The sequence below is a fragment of the Pseudorasbora parva genome, chromosome 1 (genome assembly GCF_024679245.1).
Source record: "Pseudorasbora parva isolate DD20220531a chromosome 1, ASM2467924v1, whole genome shotgun sequence".
In the NCBI taxonomy this organism is placed as follows: domain Eukaryota; kingdom Metazoa; phylum Chordata; class Actinopteri; order Cypriniformes; family Gobionidae; genus Pseudorasbora; species Pseudorasbora parva.
The window spans coordinates 3980739-4002579 of NC_090172.1; the positions used below are offsets into that span (position 1 = coordinate 3980739).

The 21841-nt window shown below is 36.7% G+C and overlaps 1 protein-coding gene across 8 annotated transcripts in view; it reads right to left on the bottom strand.

The window, feature by feature from the left end:
• Positions 1-21841, bottom strand: part of myo9aa (myosin IXAa) — a 244333-nt gene that overhangs the window by 107816 nt on the left and 114676 nt on the right. For 6 of the 8 annotated variants that reach the window (XM_067455438.1, XM_067455027.1, XM_067455111.1 and 3 more), the window contains exons 3-6: positions 21070-21164; positions 20925-20987; positions 18318-18417; positions 9273-9326 (exon numbers count right to left, since the gene is read on the bottom strand). In XM_067455438.1, the coding sequence (XP_067311539.1) occupies positions 9273-9326; positions 18318-18417; positions 20925-20987; positions 21070-21164 (312 nt within the window). The remainder of the gene's footprint in view (positions 1-9272; positions 9327-18317; positions 18418-20924; positions 20988-21069; positions 21165-21841) is intronic. The other 2 variants (XM_067455363.1, XM_067455282.1) reach the window with 1 other exon arrangement.

The following is a 21841-nucleotide window of genomic DNA, read 5'->3' on the forward strand; positions in this document are numbered from 1 at the left end:
AAACTCCCGGCCCACTTGCGGCCCGCAGGATGATATTTTGTGGCCCCCTACTTGACATCAAAATTTAATGTTAGTGCGTCCCGCGCGTTGCTCTGAAAACTATTTTTGGCGGAGTCGTTGCGTGTGCCGTGCTTTATGCCTCACTTTGTGTGTGTGTGTTTGAGAGAGTTAGCTCGGCCCTCTCTCATGCAGTACAATTGGTTGACACCGCATGATTGACATGTTCAGACAGTCGAAATGAATGTGGTTTAACGGCGCTCAAATGGCCAATCAAATCAAAGTAGGCGGGATTTACATTCTCCTTTGGCTCGCGCACATGCTCCCGCAGTCTTCTCACACACACACACACACACACAGACGAGAGTGTGTCAATCTATCGCGTAATGCCGTTGCGAAGAGAGACTATTCTTTCCGGTAAAATCACAAAACTAAATTGCACACACACAAAAGCACACAAAATGCAACGTTTCCATGCTCTTAATATACAATCATAGATGAACATTATAATGAAGAAAACTATATGAACGGATTAAAACTGAACATTTGAGACGATTTACTAAAAGTCTACTATTAGACCACTGAGGAACTCAAATATAAGCAGTGGATGTACGTATTTATTCACTCATGGGAATAATCCCGGGACTAATAATATTTGACAACAATTAATGCAAATATCGTTCAGAATTTCGCAGAATTTCGTTCACTGATCTGTTTGACCTGGTTATGGCCTTGCTTTGAAATAGTCTATTATTTTAAATAAAAATAAACACATTTATTATTTCAGTATTGCATAATGATTTAATTTCTATTGGCCATATTTATTAGTACATAATTACCATCACACACCTGTTGGTAATAGATAGGTGCGAAGGACGAAGGATAAACAGATCCAAGAATCTCAAATATATTGGCAATAAATTAAAAAAAAACACGAGTAAGCAAGAGAAGCCATGTTCATGTTCAGATGAAACATTAATGTTGAAGAACTGTTAATAATAAAGATTGAGAATATTTGATCAGTTGTACGTTTTTTTTTTTTTGTGGAAAATTTGATGCGGCCCAGCCTGACCCAGAGTCTACCTCCAGCGGCCCCCAGGTAATTTGAGTTTGACACCCCTGGGTTAGAGTGTGTGGCAAAAGGCAGATTCGATCCTCTGATCGATTTGCGTCAAAACTTAATGACATGCGTCTTACCCCTACACTACAGCCATGGTTAGAAACTTTACCCATTTCTCTGGCTTTATCCCTTTCGAACAGATGAACAGTACATCCACTAAGAAGACCCCGGCAAACAGAAAGTGTGCCCGAACGACTTATTTCATTGGAGGCAACAAGATTAGCAAGAATACTTTTCTGTTTCTGTTTCTTTTCTGTCACACACACGTTATCTCATGTTTAGACCTTCCCATACCTACCTATTGTTCTTAACTGTCGTTTTAATTGTAATCGTTAGCATCCTATCACTTGCCAAAAAAAACATTACTATAAAGGGCTTTTAGATGGTAATGTTAGCATCTTTATTATTAGTAGTATGCGGTCCGATTTTCCCCGTTTTGTCTGTCGTTACTAGCAACCATGCAGCTTTACAGGGGGTGTGGCTTATCTAAATGAGCCCTATTGTCACTCCCAACAGGTGAGAACTGCAAAACTTTAGAGGCTGTTTTCTCTCGTTTACACTTTTCTAAAGGCCTACATTCAGATGGACACAACTTCTCCAAATATTATCAGATTTCCATGTGTTACACATCGTTGGAAAGCTTGGAGACTACACTTTCAGAATCTGTGAATAACTCAAAATGCCCCAGAACCGACTTGTGTCCCTATTTTCCGTGACTGTTCAGATATTTGACCCAATCCATTTTTTATTGTTTTATTGATGTCTGATTTTCCGTCACTCACTGATTTTACACTTTAGCTTGTAAAATTCTAGATGTGTGCTTAAATGCATTTCAAAAAGCCAAAAAATATGTATTTATTTAGTTACATTATATTTATAATATCATCAATCATATCATTTAAAAGTATATATATATATATATATATATATATATATATATATGAAACATTACTATTTTTAATGTTTTTGAAAGAAATCTTCTGCTCATCAAGGCTGTATGTATTTATTTGATAAAAAATACCGGAAAAAACAGCAATTTTGTGAAATATTACTACAATTTAAAATAGTGTTTTTCTATTTTAATATATTTTATTTCTGTGATCAAAGCTGTATTTTCAGCATCATTACTCCAGTCTTCAGCGTCACATTCAGAAATCATTCTCATGTTTATCATTAGTGTTGGAAACAGTTATGCTGATTAATACTATTTTATAACCTAAGATACTTTTATCCGGATTGATTGATAAATAAAAAAGTAAAGTATTTAATTAAAATATAAATATTTTGTAACAACACACACAACTGTTCAAAAGTTTGGGGTCTGTATTTTTTTTTTTTTTCTTTTATTGAAAAAACATTATAATTAATACGTTTATTTAGCCAGGATGTATTACACTGATAAATAGTGATAGTAAAGATTTCTATTTTGAATGCGGGTTTTTAAAAAAAACGCTTTTTATTCATCAAAGAATCCTGAAAAAAGCATCACAGATTGTAAAAAATAAGCAGCACAACTGTGTCCAAGATTGATAATAACGATAATTGATAAATGATGGTATCAAATCCTCATATTAGAGTGATTTCTGAAGGATCATCTGACGCTGAAGACTAGAGTAATGATGCTGAAAATACAGCTTTGATCACAGGAATACAATATATTTTAAAGTATATAAAAGTATATTAAAACAGAAAACAGTTTTTATAAATTGTAATATTTTCACAATATTTCAGTTTTTTTCTGTTTCTGTGAGAGATTTCTTTCAAAAACATTAAAAATATTAATGCTTCCGAACTTTTGACCAGTGTGTGTGTGTGTGTGTGTGTGTGTGTGTGTTTCAAAAACATGTAAATATATCTTGCTGTAAATTATGTTTTGATGCCTGCTGTTTATTTTGAGGCAGAACAGCATATATTTATAATACCATCATATTAATTAGCGGCAATTTAAAATAAATATTATAGAAAAAATGTATATAATATCATCCAACAATACGGATAATAATAATAAAAAAAGAAGCTATTGAGGTCCATAATAATTTTTGTTCAAAAGCCAAAAGTACTAAACATTAATTTAATTAGCAAATATTTTAAAAGTAGATTGGAACATATCTGTATTGATAGCAACACTAAGAACATATTCACTAATAACTCAAACTCCTAATTACTGTTAATTAATAGTAAGTAAGTTTAGGCGAGTAGGATTAAGTGATGCAGCATTAATATGTGCTTTATAAGCCAACATCCTAGTAATATCCATGCTAATAAGTAACTTAATATGTGTTTGCTAATCTAAAGTGTTGCCATATTGGTTCATAATATCAGCTGTCATTTTTATATATTGCTGCATCCCTAGACTCCTTCACCACAATCGTGCAAAGTGTTGAGAAAGAGATTTCTGTCATCCACATAGTCGGCTCCAGCTGGCACAGCAACTGCTTCCTGCTCACAGTCAAATTTACACACACGTCGTCCTCCCTTTAATGAGACGGTGTCTCCTTCATCGCCTCGCTTCATTACTGATGCCAAAATTATAGCATACCAGAGCCCTGGAAAGGCAAACACTGCTGAAACTCTGTAAGCCTTACGGTTCAAACCAAATCCCGCCTATTTGTTTTCTCTCGTCCACATTTGCAGTCTAGGGAATGTAATAATAAAAAAGAGGCTTTTTCTCATGTTAAATGTTGTAACAAAATAGTGTTGTACACACGGTTTCTAGTTCTTGTCTTGTGCTCAGTCACACATTACGATCACTTACCTTCTGATTACGGTTTATTTGAACAGTCACTCATGGGAACGTGCATTGTGAATTGAAAGACGGCACAGGTAGTCCAAAACCAGCATGGAGAGCAGGGGTCTCAAACTCAAATGACCTGGGGCCAGATTCAGCCAATGTGTGTTTAAGGGTGTGTTCACAATTGAAAAATAGAGCTGCTGTGCTGCAGAACATCAAAAATTTGGCGTCAGTCAACAACTGCGATCTAGTGTTGCTGCACTTTTAGGGCCCATATCCAGGGAGCAGCAGTTTGAGACCCCTGATAAGGGCAGGGGCAACAATCAGGAAATGACACACACACACACACACACACACACACCAGAACCAGCAATCGTAGCAGGGCCGTGCACAGACATTTTGAGGGGCTGTGGCCAAAACCAAAAAAAGTATGAGTATCACCTTAATATAGAAAATGAATAACAAACCTTTTACAATCATACTGTAAATACAATTGTTAGGCTTTAGTGCTAATTATTCTTCCAAAAAGTTGATTCTGGGCTAATTTGATATCTTTTCTATTATTTTTTTTTATTGGAGATTTAAGTAGCAAATGAGAATCACTAAAATTATTGAATATGTTTTGAGACAAAGTTCTTGTTTATGATTTATGTAAATCATACGCAACAGATTTTTAATAACAGAATATGTAAAAGTATGGTATTTGGGGTAAAAGGCACATTTAACACGATAATAAACAGCTGACTGATTTCCATTTGTTGGCATGGTTAAGATTCAGCTGGAAAATATCTTAAGTTGGGTGTCCATCTTAGAGGCAACATCATATTTATAATAAAAAATATGATGATAATCATATAATACAAATATATTTAGTTGTTATTATGGAATCTCATTCATTCAACATTTTCAGATTATTTACTTAAAAATTTGTTTCTGTATTTAAAAAATATTTTTATATTAACATTTTAAAGCCGCACTTGGCTACTTTTGCTCTCGGGGTCCCCCTACAATTTGGAAAAAATAATGTCCTCAACTACTGTCGTAAGCTCTGTCATCCTACAACAGGGGATGCCATCGCACGTGCAATTGTTGACATGACAACCCTGAAAGCCCTGAACTAGTGATGCGCGGGTCGTCTCATAACCCACGGACCCCGTATGTCTATTTAATGGTCGCGGGTGCGCGGCGGGTTGTAAAAATATATACAGTGGTGGGGTGCGGGCCAAATAACTTCATAAAAGCGTCCCGCGGGTTGGTGCAGCACTAACAGTTCCCCTGAACACTGCAGGAGGAGTTCTTCTGGCGTCGCGTGTGAAATGTCTTCATCCCAGGTAAGTTAACGTTCCAGTCAGTGGCATATGCTCCAGCATGTCATATGAATATAATTTCATGGGTTTTATTTTTTTCAAACGCCAAATAGTCACGATGCTCACGTTTACAAGACAGCGTCATTATAGTAGTCTATTGGTTAGCGTTTTACAGAATCTATATGATACTTCAGTTCAATGTTTGAGTGGTAGCTCACCGTAACAAGCAGGACAGCATCGGTCGGGCACGCCTCCTTCAGCTCACGCCGACGAGCAAACGCTGGTCACATGATGATCCTCGTCCTGCCTTTAATCACATCACTGTCTCGTTTCCTCTTATTGCTTTCCTCCAACAAAACCTTTTCTTTCTTATTTGTCTCTGCTGCTTCGGACATGACTATATTATCTGACGAACAAAGTTGGGCTCGCACGTCCGAATGTAAGGAAGTGTGTGTGTTGGTGGAAGTGACGTATATGCCGTAAAGCAGGCGAATTTTGTAGTTCTTTTTGTTCTCGGGTTACTACCCGAAGGTTAAAAGTACGATTAAAAACGATACAGACCCCATCAGGCTATGGCAGACGTGTCATTCAACCTATTGTAAGTCGATTTATCATCACAAGAGTCTTAAAAAATATATTTTGAAGGTTGAAAAGTTACCTAGTGCTGCTTTAAGATTAACTGAACAATAATTTAATATTTTATTAATAAAAAAAAAAAAACTGAAAATACTGCAAACGTTGCTAGAGATTTTTTGCACAAGTATGAACTTTTTTGAAAAATGAGCATTGTAGGCTACCCTGATACAACTCATTTATATTTATAATAGCCTGTATTACCTTTTTTTAAAATTGTGTATACGATAAATATGGTCTAAATAAAATATCATAAATATGAAGTATGTTATAGATACTAGTATTACCTCGTAAAACTGATTATAATCGGAAATCTGTTTTAAATAAGTGGCGTGCAGGAGCTTTGAATCCATGTTTGCACTGGTGAAACAAACAAACTACTGATTCCCCGGATCAACTACTGTCTGTAATGTGGATTGTAGTTTGTTTGATTTTAGTTTGTAATATACCTGTTAAAGGTGCACTATGCAGCTTTCCGTCCACTGGAGGGCGCCTATTCTAAACAAATGCGTAGTTTGATGACGCAAAGTGTGAGCGCAGTATGTTGGGAGATGTGGTCTTCACCTCACAGCCGGTGGAAAATAGGACTCGGGCAGAAATCACGTTTATGGATGCGGTTATTAACATTACTGTAGTCTAAAGCAGAGCAGGACCGAGTGTTGTGGAGCTGAGCACGGCCGCTGGAGCGATTGTTACACAAACACACGCCTTGCGAATACCGGGACTTTTATTATGACGGGACGGGACACAGTCGCCGGATGCCTGCACTGATCCGCTCTTCCGGTTATGATTATGAGGTAAAGCAGCTCTGTTTATCATATTAGATACATTTAAGTGTGTTTAAAACGATGTTATGACGTTATTCCGTGCGTTCACTTGTTCACACTGCTAAGAGTAAAGCGCTCCTGCCAAATAAAAGCCGAAACCGAGGGTAACGCAGATATGACGCAATTGACAGGCGACTCCCTCAAATGCAATGCTGAAACGTCCCTGTCCTTAGTTAAAATAGCAATTTTCTCACAATTTACAAATAGTTGGAAACATCTGGGATATTGTAAGAACTCAACTGAACAAAATATATAACACCGGCCTAGTGGTTTTTGGATATTTTACTGCAAAAATACTACATAGTGCACCTTTAATGGGACGACATTCTGGAACAGCCGTCTCCACAGAGAGTGGACACAGCCGCAGACTTTGAGCGATGCTGCGCGGAGCGAGTGGGAAAACACGGAAAGGATTAGTGGAATTAGTGGATTTTTAGCAGAACCGAACGCTTTTATGGGAATCCTCTGAGAGTGAGGGAGGGAAGGGGGCAAGAGGGGCACCTCAGCCGATGAGGGCAAAGGGGCAGTGGCTCTAGCCACCGGGCCACCCCCTGTTCACGGCCCTGAATCCTACCAACATACTCGTGTTGATTTGGTCATCGATTAGTGTGTGTTGTTTCCTCAGAGTGTGAAAGTTGATCTCAGACCTCAGAATATCATGCTCAATCTAAAGTATGTGGATTTGCATGATTTCACTGGCATGTAAAACAAAAAAACCTGCATTAATCGCGATCAGATCTCCATCAGAAGTCTACAGTCATGGCATCAAATGTCAGAAATATATGGGGAACAGGAAATAGAAGTGTAATAGAAGGTTCATTTAAATGGATATTTTAAGGTTGTTTTTTTCCCCTCTGATGCTGTCACTCACTATAGACAAAGCTAATCCATCCATCAAGTTCATCAAAAAAACGCATTAATGCACTGGTTCGAAGGAAGTCAAGAAACAAAAGTAAAGCTTATAATTTATAACTTTGACAATCTGCACTATAAATTAGCATAGTTATCTAAACTCAAGGTAGAACCACTATAAAGGGTAGGGTTAAAGATATAGTAGTGCTTTTATATATAATATACTTATTTAAGGAGGAAATGGCAACGTGTTTAGTTATAATTATCTTTCAAAGTGTTGTGCACTTAATATACCAAGTCGCAGATGGAGCTAGAAATAGTGTTGTCAAAAGTACCAGTACTTCTGCGATATTGCTATAACAAACAATGCATTTGACATCTGTGAATTATAGATCTGTGCATTAAGTTTTGGAGTGTAAATGCAGACTGATAAACAAGCTACTTTAGGCGATTTAAGTATCTATTCTGCTCAGGCATTTGAACTCAACTCATTCAATAATTATTTATTTCATCTGTATGGTACGAAACTTTGTAAAGGTTTTGGCACTTGCTATTTGAACACACAACAATCACGGACATTATTTGAAAAGGTAAAATAGTGTGTTGTTCATGGTCAAAAATGGTTGCATTGGAAATCACTGGGAAACGAAATTCATCTAGTGGAAACGTTTGGTACTGCGCATAAATTAAATCTGACTGAAAGCTCATTTTTTAAGATATCAAGCTCAAATTTGAAACACAGCTTGCTCAGATTGATGGCTTTGATTTTCTTGCAGTTTTAGGGTAAAACGTGTTTTTGAAACTAGCATGTTTGTGCATTTTTCTTAACAATAAACATAAAATTCTGTAACCTTAAATACATTTTTTTTTAACTTTTTTCACTTCAGCAATAATCTGCCGATTGTAATCTTTAAAAACAGACCAAACTTCAGTCCAAAAGCATTCAAGATTTATAAGAGTTGGAAATTTCATTTTGAGGTCAATGCTTAAAAAGTGAATAAATAAATTATAACTACTGCATAAATATAATTTAGTACCATAAAACCCACTGAACATACAAAATATTACATTTAAAAAAACGTATCGAACTAAAATATAGTACATTAATTTAAATCCAGTCATTTTTGACCGGCACATGAAGAGCACCAGAGGGTTAAAGCAGTGTTTACCATGTGGAGTTGTTTTGATAGCTACATGCGGTTCATTTTAATGCCAAATAGTTAAACGGTTCCAATAGTTGGTACCAAAACTGGTACAGAGAACCAATTAAATAATACAACACTAGTATTTAAAACCTTCTCTTTATCACCGCAGACCTAAGAGCTCAAGCTTACATTTGTAGCACACTCCCAATGCAAATAAACCGTGTTTGCACTGTTGCTTATCACTGTTATCCAATCGACTGTAGTTTTTACTCGCCAATAGAGATCTGACCGAGTTGCCCAGAGTTCAGACTATTTATAGAAGCAGACGAATTGCATGACGCCAGACCAGGGAACACCCCAAAAACACAATGACCAAACACAACGTACAGCCAGAGAGATGCAGTGAGCACACCGATTACATCCCGAGACTCTTACACACACACACACACACACACACACACACACACACACACACACACACACACACACACACACACACACACACACACACACACACACACACACACACACACACACACACACACACACACAAACAGAGGATGGGAGTGGTGTGTTGTGTGAAGGGAAAGCTATGGAAAGTGATTTGTGGAGCCAGTGACTCGTCTCTGTACAGCAACGACACACTATTTCAATACTGACCGGTTCGTTCTCATAGTAATTTTCCCAGTGCAGCCTTTGAGGTTTCTTTGTCATCTGGAAGCAAGGTAGATGGGATTAGAGCGACATTCCACACAATGCCTGCTAAACACATGCTGTTTGTAAGTGGGACAACAAAAGCATTATGGAATATAGACACATGTTATAGTTTAGAAAGACATGTTATGCTCAATAATGGAATACTGCCATACTGCTCATATGGATATTTCAGTATGTATACAGTATGCACAAAATGACATGGCATACCCAGATAACCTACTGCATTTACAACAGGGCACACTGTGTGACATCCCAATGGACTACATGTCTTTACTAACTTATTCACTGGTTTCACAGACAAGGCTTAAGTCTAGTCCCAGATTAGCTGGTTTGAGCAGTTTCAACAGAAAGCAACTTGCACAGTTACCGTAAAATAAGCCAGTGCCACTGTTTTCTCCCAAGATGCACATCAGTAATGTTTTTTTGGTAACACTTTATTTTAAGGTTCAGTTATTACCTATTAACTAGTTGCTTATTATCATGCATATTACTAGGATATTGGCTGTTTATTAGTACTTATAAAGCACATATTAATGCCTTATTCTTCATGACCTTATTCTACATCCCTAAATTCTACAAAAACTACCTTACTAACTATTAATAAGCAGTAAATTAGGAGTTTATTGAGGAAAAAGTCGTAGTTAATAGTGAATATGTGTTCCCCGTACTAGCGTGTTTTTTCCCCCTAAGATTTAAATCCTGTCTGTGAAACCAGGCCTATGTGACTGCACTTTCAAAACTTAATTATTATTTTTTTTTTTAGAGATTATTGCCGTCACATTACCTCACTTTTGCATTTTTTATTCAATGCTATGGTTTACATTTTTTATAGCTGCTCTTTAGTTTAGGGTCCAATTCTCTCTATTGACAACCACTTTTGCCTCAGTAAACTCATAATTACTGCCTATTAATAGTTAGTAAGGTAGTGGTTAAGTTTAGGATTAAGGGATGTAGAATACGTACTTTTTAAGTACTATATTCTAGTAATATGCATTATAATAAGCAACTAGTTAATAGTGAGAACTGGACCCTAAAATAAAGTTTTATTAAATACTGAATAGTATAAAGGAAGCAGTATTGCTAGTATTCCATTAAGACAAGGCAAAGATATTAAATGACATGTACAACAAATAGATTATGACAAAAGATGGCACACAATGAAGTAATTAGATTCATTTTTATACACAGGAGAAATGATTTACCTTCATGAAGATTTATAAAAATAAAGAATGATTTAATTCATAAACAGGGTATCTGCAGGTTTCACCAAGTCAAATTTAAGACTTTTCAAGACCTTTTTAAGACCATTATGAATAAAATTTAAGACCTATATCACGCAATAAAAAAACATGCATAGGAAATGCAGAATCACTCAATTAGGCTACTTAAAATTATATTATTTAATTTATTTAAATTGAACAAAGTATTAGTAAACTTATTATTCATAGCTCAATCCCACCAGGATTAGCGCATATATATATATATATATAATATATATATATCTATATATATTAAAAATTGACAAAAATTAGTCTTTATTTTGTGGTGGTCACTTCCATAGATTTGCAAACATTTTTATTTTTTTAAATAATTAGGATGCAACATTAACCATATTATTATGTTAGATGCACAATAGTCACACAAAACTGACAAAATGCATGAATCTTGTTTTGTTATTATCAAAAAAGGCTGGTCCAGTAGTGCACTATCTATCTTTAATAACACGAACGCTTGGGGTGGGAACCAACATCTTAAAAGTAAACCACAGCAATAATTGCTTAATATAAGTAAAACGTTTTCAAGTGATTACGTAATCAAGTAATCGGTCAGTAATAAAATGTATACTTATAAACAAATGACAATAGGACAAATAAATACAACATAAAGATGCATATCTACAAAGAGGAACACTCCACCGTTTTTAGAAATAGGGTTTATTCAACTTAGACATTTGGATATGTGGGCAAATGCATGGCTCAGTGCATGCATTGTTTTAGTTTGGCAGGGTCGCCGCTAGCTTAGCTTAAAATGCATTTCCCCACATATCTAAATGTAGCAAAGTACCAAAGTAGAATAAGCCCTATTTCTAAAACAGTTGGAGTGTTCCTTTAAGTGTAAGTGCTGTTTCCCCCGTTTGTGTTGTTGTTAAGCTATATTAGTTTGCTTTCACTTTGAGAACTTACTAATGTGCAGATCCAGTGCTTACTGACACGTCCCAAACTTTTTAACTCAAATCAGGATATAGACATATGCATAATGTGTATATTTGATCGTTCAAGAGTAACGTTAGGCTAATGAGCCAAGAAATAACACATCCAATACACTCGCACGAGCGCTGACAGGCAGCAAACACACGCAGCCTGACATCGGAGTTCGGAGTTTACATCACTGTTATTAACTCTTTTAGTGCAATCAGGTATATTATACTTTTATTTGGTCATTAAGCAAGATGGTAAGAAAGATTCGCCTTCGCGTTCACGATCGCGGAACTGCAAGAACCGTCAGAGTCAGCTGAAGAATAAAATCCGTTTTATGCGTCTGTGGGGTACGATACACGTGGCATGCTTGTCTAATTTGTAGTTGTAACCGAAAGAAAGAACTACAAACACCACAGAACAAACACACACACACACACACACGTGCGCGCGTGCTGCAGGAGGCGAGAGCATTTCAATGAGGTAGCGTTACATGGACGTAGGAGAATTAAGACCTGTTAAACATTATTTAAGACCTAGAACGCAGTGCTTCCGCGAAATTAAGACTTTTTAAGGCCTTATATTTCGATTTTGAAATTTAATACTTTTAAGACTTTTTAAGACTCCGCGGGGACCCTGATAAAGAATCTGGTTAAACCTTACAACACGATTGATTGTGTAAACATTAGTGGACATGAAATAATGAACAATAAAGGAATTTATAAATGTAGTTAATGTTTGTATATACACCGATCAGGCATAACATTATGTCCTAATATTGTGTTGGTCCCCCTTTAACTGTCTGGTGTGGTCAGGGGTGAGCATGGACACCCTGACTGGTCTGCGGCTATGCCGCCCCATACACAACAAACTGAGATGCTCTGTGTATTCTGACACCTTTCTATCAGAACCAGCATTAACTTCTGGAGCAGTTTGAGATCCATGGCCTTGGCCGCCCATGACCCTGTGGCCGGTTCTCCACTGTTCCTTCCTTGGAGCACTTTTGATAGATACTGACCACTGCAGACCGGGAACAGCCCACAAGAGCTGCAGTTTTGGAGATGCTCTGACCCAGTCGTCTAGCCGTCACAATTTGGCCCTTGTCAAACTCGCTCAAATCCTTACGCTTGCCCATTTTTCCAGCTTCTAACACATCAACTCTGAGGACAAAATGTTCACTTGCTGCCTAATATATCCCACCCACTAACAGGAGCCGTGATGAAGAGATCATCAGTGTTATTCACTTCACCTGTCTGTCATATTGTTATGCCTGATTGGTGTATGTATATATTTATATAATTTTATACGCAGTCCATCTAATGTACATTTATAAATTAAATTAATAAATGCGCTAAAATTGCTAGTTCATGATATCTAATGCATTAATAACGTTGAAATGTTAGAGAGATTCTAATAACATTTAGTATTTGCTCTTGCATAAACAGTTTTCAGAACTGTTTGACCATTAGCAAAGCAAAAACAACTGGCTAGATTGAATCTGGAAGCCACAGACAAACTCGGCATTAATTTCTGTGCATGTTTTTTCTATGAGAACATCCAGTAATGAAACGAGTGAAGTACTGAATAGTATAAAGTAAGCAGTACACTTGTAAGTATTTACAAGTGAGTCCTTAAATCATTTATTCAAGAGATTTGTTCAAAAACACTGATTCATCAGAAATGAAAAGAGTGAAGTATTTACGAGTGAGTCATTAAATCATTTATTCAAAAGTGAAGTATTTACGAGTGAGTCATTGAATCATTTATTCAAGAGATTTGTTCAAAAGCACTGATTCATCCAGTAATGAAACGAGTGAGTTATTTACGAGTGAGTCATTGAATCATTTATTCAAGAGATTTGTTCAAAAACACTGATTCATCCAGTAATGAAAAGAGTGAAGTATTTACGAGTGAGTCATTGAATCATTTATTCAAGAGTGAAGTATTTACGAGTGAGTCATTGAATCATTTATTCAAGAGATTTGTTCAAAAACACTGATTCATCAGTAATGAAAAGAGTGAAGTATTTACGAGTGAGTCATTGAATCATTTATTCAAGAGTGAAGTATTTACGAGTGAGTCATTGAATCATTTATTCAAGAGATTTGTTCAAAAGCACTGATTCATCCAGTAATGAAACGAGTGAGTTATTTACGAGTGAGTCATTGAATCATTTATTCAAGAGATTTGTTCAAAAACACTGATTCATCCAGTAATGAAACGAGTGAAGTATTTACGAGTGAGTCATTGAATCATTTATTCAAGAGTGAAGTATTTACGAGTGAGTCATTGAATCATTTATTCAAGAGATTTGTTCAAAAACACTGATTCATCAGTAATGAAAAGAGTGAAGTATTTACGAGTGAGTCATTGAATCATTTATTCAAGAGTGAAGTATTTACGAGTGAGTCATTGAATCATTTATTCAAGAGATTTGTTCAAAAGCACTGATTCATCCAGTAATGAAACGAGTGAGTTATTTACGAGTGAGTCATTGAATCATTTATTCAAGAGATTTGTTCAAAAACACGGATTCATCAGTAATGAAACGAGTGAAAAAAAAAAAAAAAAAAAAAAAAAAGTAATGAAACGAGTGAAGTATTTACGAGTGAGTCATTGAATCATTTATTCAAGAGATTTGTTCAAAAGCACTGATTCATCCAGTAATGAAACGAGTGAAGTATTTACGAGTGAGTCATTGAATCATTTATTCAAGAGATTTGTTCAAAAGCACTGATTCATCCAGTAATGAAACGAGTGAAGTATTTGCGAGTGAGTCATTGAATCATTCACTCAACCCAATTAAAACAATTCTAATTCAATATTTTTAAATAGACTGCAGCAATTAACATTTTGTAAGAACCTCTATTTAATTCCATATTTCATTTAGCTGTCTATTTCAGAATTGTGGGAGAATCCCCATTTTAAACAAAAAAAGAAAATCACATCAGTGATCGTAATTCTCAATTTATCTTTAATTGTGCAGCTCTATTGTAAAGATAGTCTTAGATTAAGTCTTCACAATGAGCGCACATTTCCGTGAAGTGGTGTTGTAGTACTCGAAACTGGTCTTAAGACCATTTTTTGAAGGTTTCGTTTAGTCTCCGTCTCAGACTTAGAGGACTCGGGATTTTATCTAAAGACCAGTCAAGACCACAACTGCAAGGATATCACTAAATTGCCGGTGCATTGTCTGATTTAACATCATTGGTGTGATTTGATGTAAAATGTTCTGCTTAAAATGCAATCAATAACTTCTTTGTAATGTGATTTATTGTGTTACTGTACTGCCGGGTTCAAAATCAACGCAGCATTGTCTCAAAAATGCCCAAAATTAATATAAATGCCCACAAAAGTCTGATTTAGATTTTTTTAAATATATACTGTATAACAGAATATAATTAAGCAATATCAAGAGAGCTTTTTTCATGAATATAAGTGTGATTGCATAATATTATATTGATTCATATAAACATTCAATAAACAAGAAGTTAATTTGGCAACATTTTGTTATTAAATGAATCAGATGCTTTGAACAAATCAGTTGAATAAATGATTCTGTGAATGTTAAATAATGTTAATGTTTTAATGTTAAATTAATCTCAACATTATTTATGAAGGTGTAACTGTACCAATTCAGATGCAGCTTCTGTGCCATTAATTTTATCGTTAGTGATTTGATTGGTATCAGCGCTATAGTGTCTTACTATTCTAATTACATTTATTCACTAAACAGAAGTCATTTCTCAGACAGTAGATGTGGATCTTTTCGCTGGTCTTGGTCTTTGTCTCAGTTTAGGTGATCTTAACTACAATACTACCGTCAAGCATGAACTCAAACTCATGCATTTAAGAAGACATTGATTCATCAACTAGAGTCGTATGGATTAGTCATGTTTACAATTTTACGTTGATCTAAAGTCAAACCAGAATTTATTCAGCCTTCAACATTTCTCACATTATCACAGTTTATTCACTGTAGTTTAGAAAATGGTAATAAAATATGACAAGAACCAAATTCATCTTGATAATGTCAGATAACTTTGATAGAAAGGGATGTAAAGGATTACAATCAACTAATCAGCTGTTCAATTTAACAAAATTAGATAATGCCAATGGGTCAACCAATGACCAGGCAATGCAAATTTTGTTCAGTCTGTGGGGTCAAAGGTCACATTAGCAATTCAAGAAAAAACACTTCAGCAAAACATGCTCAGCTCGAAGTGTCTGAATGATTTTGGGCCCAAATTTGTATCATTTTGATGGGTAGTCACTGTTTGAAGAATTATTGGGTATTGTTACATTATTTTGCTGTCTTCCTTTACATAAATGAACTATAGGGTCCTGCACACACTAGAGAAAAATGATATCTGGTGTGTGAATCACTTCTGGTTTGACGTTACCTTTCCACTTGTATTATATTGACTCAAAAAAAAAAAGAATTATGTATCAAAATCTAATTTTGTGTTCCACAGAAGGAAGTCTTGTTCATTTGGGATGGCATGAGGGTGAGTAAATAACGAGGGGGGGGTTATCCTTTTAACATTATATTAGACAAAAATATATCTACACACATACAAAAGACTGGACGCGTGCATGCAGCAGCTTTTCACATAGAAACAAAAGCATGAGGCTGGTGTGTGTAATGGAAATGAGGGGTATGTTAGGAGCACAGGCCTGCTTTCTGTGGGTGGGTTAGATTTAAAGTGTGCGAGACCACTGGGCCAGCGGAGAGGAATGAACTGGAATCTGTTTCCTCCATGTTCCCATCCTTCCTGTTTGCCTAGTGAGAGTGAATCCATCAATGGGTCTCTTACGGCCTCGGAGAGCAGCTGCCTCACACACACTCCTGACAAAAACTGACTCGGCAAGGGCACGACATTCAATTCTCAACAAAGCTGTGTTGATTTTTTACAGCAGAGGCAGTGCACCAATCGTCCTGACTTGGGTTTTCACAATATACCGGCATTGATGATAACAGTCATATTTAAAACATTAAATATTGATGTCATCACTACAAATATGACAATAATAAGTTAGGCATCCACTGTGGCTAGCTGTGCATTGAACCATTTTAATGCACGATATGGAGGAAAATTCCAGCCAATGCGAAGTGGAGTGCATTCAAATGGTTAAGCCAGCTGTGGATTATCCCGATTATACCATGGTCATCTGCCATTGACAAGTTAAAGCTGTTATTGGTGTTTAAAGCTCAATATTTGACCGAAAGGGTAAAAGCTATGGTTATTTTGGTCAGCTTCGGCCAGCTATAACACAGACAAAGTAGTGTGCAAGAATACACTTATTTGCATGAGTTATAGCATTTATTTGAATTAATTATCCATAGAGAGAGCGGTGTGTGTGTGTGTGTGTGTGTGTGTGTGTGTGTGTGTGTGTGTGTGTGTGTGTGTTGGGGGGGGGATTTTCTCTCTGTATGAAAAATGGAGCTGTGAAAATGTGAGATACGTTACTTCAAAAAACAGCGCAGTAACCCTCTAAATGATGAGAAATATAATGTAGTGATTCAGTAGAAGCTTTTTTCTAAATGAAAGCCAACAAGTCTCCGATCTCTATGCGAGTGATATGTGTGTGTTTAAAACAAACTAAACAAAAAAAACTACTTGCTAATAAAGAACGATGATTAAACTGACTGGAAATATCTGTGAATTAAATGGTTTTAATGCACACCATCCAGCCAATCAAAATCGAGTATTCAGACAGATCATGGTATAACGTAAATAATACAGAACCAGCAACTATGTAGTTGACATTCCAACAAGTAGGTGGCGGTACTGCACATTAACACTGATTGCAATAGTCATAAAATTAGCAAAAGCGACACTATTCACACTCAAAGTTAGCCAGATTCCATCAAAAAGAAGGAAGTGCCAAAAAAAGGACGTTTTTTTTTAGTATAGTTACAGTTACAAAATCTCTCAGCCTCCCTACACTCGTACAATGACAGATTGGTCAACCAAAAAAGAGGAAACTATGAATTTGACAGCCTTATTTTAAATCGCCTAATAGATAATCATGATAATCTAGTTATTGTGAATGATAATAGTGTCGTGGACGTGATATTCTGAAACCCCTAGTCCTGACACATTGAAATCCACTGCCTTTTGTCTGAGCATAACTGAACTGGTTTACACCTGGTATTAAAGTTACAGTAGAATATCAGCTATTATTGAGTAATATGGACTTGTTTTTCATTCTATCATAGGATATTTTAAGACCAAAATACACTAATTGTATGGAAAAAGAGCAGCATGAACATTCTCCAAAATCTCTCATTTTGTGTTGGAAGAAAGTTTATGACAGAATTTTCTTTTTGTCCATTTAAAAACCATCCCAGGACATTCAGTCATATGTGGACAGCTCCAGGTGTAAACAGAGATCACTCAAACCACCTTTTGAGATACTGAGGGAGGCATGAGACGTTGCGTTCACTGTGTTGATGCAATGAAGAACCGTCTATTCCTGCAATCTGTTTTTAAGCTTGAAAAGAAAAGATTCAACCAATTGGAAAAACCCACACATAAATGTGCACAAGACTTCACGGAGCATCTTCCGTAAGCCTGATGTCAACATGCAGTGACACACTGACAAAGAAAGCAATGTAAGCGGTCATAAAATCAGAGACCATTCCTCTCAATGAAATTCAATCGCAAGTGGACACAGGAGACGCATGTTATCAGCAGGTGTGAACAGAGATGCGTTCCAGCTGACACTTGTGATCGGATCCTCGGAGAGAATTGTTAATAGTAGTGCATGCGGTGGCATGAGGCCGTACCTGATTGAGGTAATGGTATTCTTCAGGCTTTTTGAGGTGGAACGCGGTCCTCTCCTCTTCACTCGCTCCTGCCAGCAGGTAGTAAAACACATGGTAATTCCTAGAAGAAAAAACCCATATAATGTCAGGTACTGTATGAATATATTTGGATATAAATACTTAAAGGGTTTCAGTGGGGTCTGTTGCTGTGTTAGGGGGTTGGTGTCAGGGGTCAGTGTTGGGCAGCCTCTTTAAAGCCCTGTCAGAAATCTTGGAGTAATCTTTGATGACCAGCTGTCCTTCAAAGACCACATCTCAAAGACAGCTCGGTCATGCAGGTTTGCATTGCACAACATCAGGAAAATCAGACCGTTTCTTACGGAGCATGCAACACAGCTTCTTGTCTAAGCCCTGGTCATTTCTAGACTTGACTATTGCAATGCGCTTCTGGCTGGACTTCCATCTTTTACCATTAAACCGATGATCCAGAACGCTGCGGCACGTCTTGTATTCAATGAGCCCAAAATGGCTCATGTCACACCTCTATTCATCTCTGCATTGGCTACCACTCGCTGCCCAGATCAAATTCAAAGCTCTGACTCTTGCTTATGGATCTTCCTCAAGCTCAGCACCCGCATACTTCGACTCACTCCTACGAGTCTACACCCCCACCAGAAGCCTTCGCTCCGCTAATGAGCGAAGGCTTGTGATACCATCACAGAGAGGCATGAAATCCCTCTCTAGAACTTTTTCTTTCATTGTTCCTGGTTGGTGGAACGATCTTCCATCCTCCATACGCACGACAGAATCACTCGCTTCATTCAAAAGACAGGTAAAAACTCATCTCTTCCACGAGCACTTAATCTTACATTAAAAAAAATAAAAAAACTCTTTCTTCCTCTCTTCCTTTATCTGGTTTTTGCTACTCTGAGCGGTATACAAATCTTGGTATTTAGGGCACTTTTTGTGTTTCGTTGCCTCTTCTTGATGGATCGCTTCCTGTTCTCCTGAGTTGTAAGTCGCTTTGGATAAAAGCGTCTGCTAAATGCATAAATGTAAATGTAAAGCAATGGAAGTCCAATGGGCCAACAACCATTAACTCACATGAGGTCGCAGTAATAAGCAAACAACATCAGCAAATGATCCAAACAAATCCTGATGGGACAAAATTAAGTCCTATATTTTTTTGGGACACCCCTCCAAACCACTGAATTCGGGTGTTCAAATCGCTTCTCCAGACATTAGTGAAAGAATGGGTCACTCTCAGGAGCTCAGTGAACTCAAGCGTGGTACCGTGATAGGTTGCCGCCTGTGCAATAAGTCCATTCCTGAAATTTCCTCACTACTAAATATTCCACGTGCCACTGTTAGTGGGATCATAACAGTGGAAGTAATTGGGAACAACAGCAACTCAGCCACGAAGTAATAGGTCACGTAAAAATCACAGAGCTTGGTCAGCACATGCTGAGGTTCAGAGTTCACAGAAGTCACCAACTTTCTGCCTGACTGCAATGTGCCAAGTGTGAAGTTTGGTGGAGGGAGGATTATGGGGTAGGGCTGTTTTTCAGGGGTTGGTGTTGACCCCTTAGTTCTAGTGAAAGGAACTCTTAATGCTTACCAAAGATTTTGGACAATTGCATGGCGTGGTGAAAATACTGTACTATGCACAATTAAAACCACTGGAGACATTTTTGATGTGTAAATGTAAAGGCAATGCTTCATTACAGAAAAGGTGCATTCAAGTCAAGGCATGTATTTGAACTTGGGCTGCACAATATTGGAAAAGAAATGACATTGCGATATATATATTCTCACTGATTTTGCAATATATATTGCAATACAGGAATGTTCAGCAGATGACTTAAATAGCTGTACTTAGACAGAATTAATCATTCTAAAATGAGTGATGTGAATTTGCTGGGGAGTGCAAAATAAAAATAATAAAAAAAAGCTTGAAAATTATTCTTTTTGCAAACCATTCTTTCAGGGCTGAACAAGCCCAAAAAACAGTATATTAAACAAAATAAGAAATATACTGTAATATAATATAAAATTAGATATAAAGTATTTAAGAAAACTTAATTTCTTAAATTTTGAAATGTTGAACCATCATGCTTTGACGGGTTGCTGGTAAATTGATGCATGCAGTTGGTCACACAATGCTATATCGCCATATTGATTTTAATTTGATGCATTGTGCAGAACAGAACTATTTTGACCTGGACAAAAACTGAGATTTTCATAAAGAGATAGCCCAACCAATTGTCACTTTATCAAATTATTTTGAGCTGGTTTCAGTTGGATAATGCACTGCCCCGAAACTGAAGTGTGACTGCTGTGATTTATACCAAACTCACAAAAACAAGGAAATTATGATCGGGTTCCCTCATAAACCCTCATGTCATGAAACCGGTGAGACTGGTAATGACAGGTAAAAACAGTGGAGAAATGATTACCACAAGTTCACGGATGGATTTATTTCCTTTGACCAAATCTACACTCTGCTCAGATTAAATAAACTCTAGTCTAGCCTAATGTTGATTTCATTACAAAATACATTCATTAGCAGACGTCATTTCTTTCTTAGCCGTTGAAATGAATACACAACAAATCCTCATTTTCTCCTACCTTTCGTTGTGTTCCTGATAGACGAGGCGGGATTTCTCCAGCAGGTATTTCTCCACATATGCTCTGGATAAGGGAAAAAAAAGGCAGATTAGACAGAGTCCAAACCTCTCCAAAACACTGCCGACGGGACACGTGTAGCTCTTACCCTCTGACAGTGCCACTTTCCTGGTAGTTCACTTGGATGAACTTCCCGAAACGGCTGGAGTTGTTATTGTGGGCTGTTTTTGCATTGCCAAAAGCCTGTGAACACAGGAAAAAAACTTTAACTTTTAGCTGCATTTTCTGAAGTCCACTTTAATATGGTATAAAGTTTGTATATCATTTAAGTAAGATTGAATTGAAGGGAATAAAAAAAACTTAAAACTAATTAATATAAATGGCAATATAAATGATTCAGAATTTAAATATTAGGCCTTTATATTAATTTACAATATTTTATGTTAAACCTTAAATTGTCATAAAAATAATTTATATAATAATGCAACAGGTTTTACTACACATTTTCAATGCTCATTAAGCAGCAACAACAACAAAAAATTCAGGAATTTGAAACAAACTAATTTGTATTTCAAAAAATGGCACACACACACACACACACACACACACACACACACACGTTGGTCTATGTGGTTTACAGGGACTCTCCATAGGCGTAATGGTTTTTATACTGTACAAACCGTATTTTCTATCCCCTTACACTGCCCCTAAACCTACCCATCACACACACACACACACACACACACACACACACACGTTGGTCTATGTGGTTTACAGGGACTCTCCATAGGCGTAATGGTTTTTATACTGTACAAACCGTATTTTCTATCCCCTTACACTGCCCCTAAACCTACCCATCACAGGAAACATTCTGCATTTTTACTTTTTCAAAAAAACATCATTTAGTATGTTTATAAGGC